Source organism: Rhagoletis pomonella, unplaced genomic scaffold (genome assembly GCF_013731165.1).
Source record: "Rhagoletis pomonella isolate Grant_MI unplaced genomic scaffold, Rhpom_1.0 Rhpom_scaffold_00005, whole genome shotgun sequence".
In the NCBI taxonomy this organism is placed as follows: domain Eukaryota; kingdom Metazoa; phylum Arthropoda; class Insecta; order Diptera; family Tephritidae; genus Rhagoletis; species Rhagoletis pomonella.
The window spans coordinates 37,182,174-37,187,995 of record NW_023458559.1 but is presented as its reverse complement, the minus strand read 5'-3'; the positions used below and the strand labels follow the sequence as shown (position 1 = coordinate 37,187,995).

Here is a 5,822-nt window from a genome sequence, read left to right as displayed (position 1 = left end):
CCGTCAGAGCCACCAATAGCATAGAGATAACCACCTAATACAGCTACAGCCACACCCAAACGACGCGTAGTCATCGGTGCAACCTGATTTGAAGAGAAAAAGGAATAATAAATGAAAAATTAGTGCAAAATATTTCTTTTTATATTCAATCTCGCACCTTTGACCATTTATTTTCCTTAGGATCGTAGCGTTCAACATGATTCAGACACTGTACACCATCTTGTCCGCCGACAGCGTACAAAAACCCATCAAGCACCGCTACGCCTACACTAGTGCGGCATGAGGTGGTCGGCGCAACATCACAAGACCATTGATTCGTTTGTGGATCGTAACGCTCAATGCTATTCAAATAACTTTGCCCATCATGTCCACCAACAGCATAGAGCAAATCATTGAGCACAGCAACGCCGACGCCACAACGGCGTTTACTCATCGGTGCAACCATTTTCCAATCATTCGTTTGTGGATCAAAGCGTTCAACGGAGGCAATGGCATCACCTGAACACCAACCACCGACTGCGAATAGCACTTCACCACGACGCGTAGGTTTACGTGGACGCGTGCGCGGACCTTGCATTAGTGGACGTTCCTGTGGTAATAGCAAATAGTTCTTGGCTTCATCGACGAGATCACGGCAAGCTTCATCGGAGCGCACCAACAAATCTGAGCCAACAGTGCCGACAAGAAATTTCGGTGACAAAAGTGGGAGGCGCACATGTTGCAGTACCTTTCAAGTGATTAAAAAAAAGTTTTGTATTTAACAAGAATACATTTATGTACATATGCACACATATTGTCGATTGTTTGATGTCTACCTGTGCCAAATGCTGACGACGATCAGCAACATTATATTTCAGCCAAGACATGACAGCATTGAAAACTTGCTCCTCTGAACGTACGTTCAATTCATCACTACAAATGATGTCTACAAGCTGTCCGACTGGCAGCAGCAAAAATTCTTCGCTTTCCATTACTTCCTGGAAGTTGTGTTGTGTGAATTTGTCCGCGATGCGCAAAAGTTCTCGACATGAGTGAGTATCGGCAAAGGCGCGTATGCCCAAGCAATTGGTTGGATCCAATTGACGCTTGAGAAATTCGCAGCAAATATCTTGTATTTCGACTAATTGCAACAAGCAAGCAGCTGGCAATAAAGTCTGCACATTGGATTCTTCGACAATGATATGAGCAGTGTAGCAAAAATCGATGAGTAGTTCCATGGCATTTTCGTCAATATCACGTATGGTTACTTCAGTTTGTCGTGATTCCTCCAGCTCGCCAGTGAACATGGCGCGAAAGTAGGGACTGCATGCAGAGAGGATGACACGATGCGCAAATATCTTGCGACCGCCAACATTGAGTACCACATCACAAAGTTCGCGATGGCGCCGCAGCATATTCAATTCGGACAATGTTACCTTGGGGTGCTTTTCCGAGGTGTGCGAAAGTCGTGCAGGTGACGGAGGCCGATCTATAGCACCGGTGGAGGCGCCAGCGCTACCGGCCGCACCTGGCAGCATAGGATCGCCCATCCTGTTCGCCGCTAAACGCAGCGGGGCAGATGCCCAACCCCACACCGCGTCTATCTGCAATGTATGTGTAGGAGTAGACGAAACGAGAAAAAATATTTGTTAGCCCAAAAAAATTAGGTAGCAAGCACGCTTTTAGAATTCATTATGACTGAAAAATAATATTCATTTGTAGGTGCATGCAGCTGTGGTAAGATTTAATCATTGCCTCCTGTATGTATGTACTTTAATTCAAATAATTTTATGTTAGCTAAAAGTTAGGTAACACGTACAATTTATCTACCCCCACTCAATTCCAATAATACTACAAGTATCTATTTGCCTAAGAACTAAGAAAAACTTAAGTAACTTTATTTGCCCACTCATATCTCAGTTGTTCCACTGATGCCCACATCAGCTGTCGGCAGCCCCCACATCAGCGCACAAACAACAAAGAAAATATCTGTGCCACTGCCATTGCCTGACGAACAACAACTTTGCCTACTTTATTCGAGCTAATTAAGAATTACTACTTAACTGCTACTAACTTAATTAACGCGCACACACTAGCAGCTATACATAAGTATAGATGTGCAAATCTTTACATACCTTAGCGTTTTTGTCAACGACAAGCCCAAAACACCACGACCAACTCCAAGTAGCAATTCTCGAAAATGCAATTTTCGCAGTTTCCTCAGTAGCTTCGTTGCATTGAAATTTCTTATATGTAAAACTTTTCAATTGCGACAAATACAAAGTGTACGTCGATTTTTATTTTTCACACTTTTTTGTGCCCTCAGCTAAGCAACCGCCGACCCTCCACCAAATTGTTCGCCTGCGTGATTGCTACCACCGCCCTAGCTTGTGCCACACCGTTCAGCTGCTGCGTTTGCCCTATCTTTCGTTCGATTTTGCAAGGAAGAGTTTGCAAATGTAATCTTAATGCGATCACCAACAGGAAATTAACTTATTATTGCGTTATTTTTATATCTGCACTCATCTTTGATATTTTTTCACCAATTTTGTAAGTATTCCGCAATAATTTTCATGAAAACATAGGAAAATCGTCACTTTTTCTCGATTCACCTTACTGCACAAACACCAACACGCATCCGACTGGCAGCGCTGCCAGCTGTATCACTATGTATTGCATGTGAACTTGAATTGACCAATGCGTTGAAATAAACAGCTATATTAATGCAATATACCTTAAATTTTTTTTAAGAATTAAAATTGATACAAGAAAGTTTGAACCAGCGAGTTTTATTAGTTGCATACACATAAATGGTTATTTAAGAGCAAAAGTTAAACACATCTGGCAGCCATTTGCGATGCGTTTTCATATTTTGTGGAGATTTATTAAAATCGGGACAAGGTGCTTCATATGTAATAAAAATCAAAAAAATAAAGTGAAGTGATGTTATCTATGTTCTTTAGTTCTTTGATAATAGTTGTGTTTAATGAGACCGATAAAAGTTCAGAGCAGCTCAAGTTAGAGCAGAATCGATGTCAAAAAAACAATAGAGCAAGTTAGAGCAACTCAGTTCACAAATCTCATGAAACACTTTTCAGGCAGAATTCTCAAAACGGTTGCTTGCTCTGAGTTACTCCATCAAAAAAGCTGGTGCAGAAAATCGTGCTCTAAGTTGCTCTAGTTCCACTTAGAGCAGGCTCATGAAACGAAAACCAAGAAAAATCCGCATGAAACACAATTTTGTGAGATATCTTAACTTGGCGTAACCTTGAGCAGCTCATTAAACACAACTAATATGTATGTGCAAATATTTGTGTAAGTCTGTACAGTAAAATTAAATGTTATACGTAGTTAATTTGTTTTTATTGTACTAGCTGTGTTTTAGTTTTAATTAATGTTATGTTATCTACATTTTTAATAAACTGGCATTGGATAAACAATTTAAAAACTTTAAAAATGTTTGGTAGGTTGTGGTTGGTCTTGGTAGCAAATATTGGTAGGAAGCTCTGGCAACACTGGTGACTATTATTTTATATGATTGAAATAGCAAAACATGTGGTTGGCAACGCGAGTGAATGTCATTTTCGCAATAGGCTCCAGACGGTCGGTGAAAGTCTGAGGAAAAATAGCTTTTCTTGAGGTGTATCAACACGGGCAGTGCGAACTGAGACAGTTGCTGCATATAAATTATTCCATTTACAGCTAAGAACCAATATATCAATCGAAAGTAAGCTAAAAATAAACATAGAACAATGCAAAGTGTTTTAAACACTGTCAAGGGTACGGCGTTGAATGTGGCCGAGTACCTTACTCCTGTACTAAAGGTGACCATAAATTGGAGCTACAATAATGCAAAGAGCACATAATCGATACGATATTTTTTCAGGAATCTAAATTTCGTGAGACTGGCGTATTAACTCCAGAAGAGTTTGTAGCAGCCGGTGATCACTTGGTGCATCACTGTCCCACCTGGCAGTGGGCTGCGGGTGATGAGTCAAAAACGAAGCCGTATCTACCGAAAGGTTAATTCAACAGCTAGAATGCAGTTATTATTCACTAAACTACCTCTATTCTCGCAGATAAACAATTTTTAATCACGAGAAATGTGCCATGCTACAGGCGTTGCAGACAAATGGAATATGTGGGTGAAGAGACGGTAGTTGAAGAAGAGGGTGGCGATGGTGGCTGGGTCGAGACGCACCAACTCAACGAAGATGGTACTGCCGAATTGGAAGAGAAAGTTTGCGAATTGACACTTGACGAAAGCAAAGTTTGCAAAAACAAAGTAACTAAATAGAACGCCTACTTAAATTAATTTTTTTTTTTAGGATGAAATGCGTACACCTGATAGTGAGAAAAGCACCAACGGGCCAGGTGTGGCTGATGATGATTGCGATGACGATGAAGATGATGACGAAGCGATTGATATGGACGAATTTGAGGAGAGTGGCATGTTGCAGTTGGTAGACCCCGCTGTAGCAACTACAACACGTAAAATAGAACTTGACTCGACAACGAAGAGCTCTAATGTTGCTGAAGCAACGGGTGGTGGTGATGCTACAGACTCAGTTTTGCACACACGTACCTATGATTTACACATCAGTTACGATAAGTACTATCAGACGCCACGTCTTTGGGTAGTCGGCTATGATGAGGTAAATACATTTTCTTACAGTTTTCTTTCATGCTTCAATATATGACTATTTTTTTGCCACCAGAATCGAAAACCACTGACTGTCGAACAAATGTACGAAGATGTTTCGCAAGATCACGCAAAGAAGACTGTCACCATGGAAAGCCATCCACATTTGCCTGGTCCGAATATGGCCAGCGTACATCCATGTCGCCATGCTGATATCATGAAGAAAATCATACAAACAGTTGAAGAGGGCGGCGGAGAATTGGGCGTGCACATGTATTTAATTATATTTCTGAAATTCGTGCAAACTGTTATACCGACTATTGAATACGATTTTACGCAAAATTTTAACATGTCTTAAATTAGCTATTTGTACTCGCCAGACTTAGGCAATGCTTTTGATCACTACGTAAGAAATGTTAAGTGCTATTTTTTAAGATTTATACTTTAAAAACGGCTTAAATTATGTACGATATTAGATATTAAAAATTGTGTATATGATTTATTAAGCCATACACCATCAATATAATAATATATACTTTGTTCTTGCAATAAGCATGCATTTAAAACACGATTGATTGAAAATGCTTTAATTCCGTTTTACGATTTTCGCACACACATTTATATGATAAGATAAAGCAAAGAACGTAAATGTATAAGAAGCGACAACTCGTTACTTTGAAAATGTGCCGCGTCGATTTTGACCGTATCTGAAAGGTTGAGATGAGGAGTTCGTCTCCCTTTTGACTCTGTCCGCGGCAGATTTTTGATTTTCGCCTCGAATGCGGAAAATGCCAGCAAAACAGAAGAAAAGCGGCAAATGTGAATTTCGGGGATTGTTTAGCGCAAGTTGTTGAAAAGTGTATTTTAATTTAGGAAATAAATAAAAGAAGGTGTAAAATGTATAGTATTCAGTGAATGTGTAAAATACTGAAGTGCATGTATGTGAAAGTGTCCATATTCATAATAAAGTGTTTGTAAGTGCGAAGTGTTTGTCAACAAGTGTCGATTGTTGGTGTCTGTGCATAAGAGTGATCATTATTTTAAACAAAATCAGTGTACTTTTATATAAAAATGCATTAGTTTAATAAGAAATCTATGCATTTAAATATGAGTGTACTTATGTTTTGTTTTCATCTGGAAATTTACATATTTAAAGTGTGCAAAAAAATGGTGTTTTGGGAGATTTGATGGATAAAGTGTG

At 39.6% G+C, this 5,822-nt stretch overlaps 2 protein-coding genes across 2 annotated transcripts in view; one reads left to right on the top strand and one right to left on the bottom strand.

The window, feature by feature from the left end:
* The window catches only part of LOC118738883 (kelch-like protein diablo), a 61,742-nt gene extending 59,064 nt beyond the window's left edge, over positions 1 to 2,678 (bottom strand). The window contains exons 1-4 of the mRNA XM_036469904.1: positions 2,115 to 2,678; positions 816 to 1,583; positions 158 to 727; positions 35 to 83 (exon numbers count right to left, since the gene is read on the bottom strand). Of these exons, the coding sequence (XP_036325797.1) occupies positions 35 to 83; positions 158 to 727; positions 816 to 1,529 (1,333 nt within the window). The 5' untranslated portion in view covers positions 1,530 to 1,583; positions 2,115 to 2,678. The remainder of the gene's footprint in view (positions 1 to 34; positions 84 to 157; positions 728 to 815; positions 1,584 to 2,114) is intronic.
* Positions 2,679 to 3,552: 874 nt separating this feature from the next.
* Positions 3,553 to 5,064, top strand: LOC118738887 (ubiquitin-like-conjugating enzyme ATG3). The gene is made up of 5 exons (XM_036469913.1): positions 3,553 to 3,803; positions 3,866 to 4,001; positions 4,059 to 4,249; positions 4,308 to 4,634; positions 4,698 to 5,064. The coding sequence occupies exons 1-5, from the start codon at positions 3,732 to 3,734 to the stop codon at positions 4,977 to 4,979; spliced, it is 1,008 nt and encodes a 335-aa protein (XP_036325806.1). The 5' UTR covers positions 3,553 to 3,731; the 3' UTR covers positions 4,980 to 5,064.
* The last annotated feature ends 758 nt before the right edge of the window (positions 5,065 to 5,822 follow it).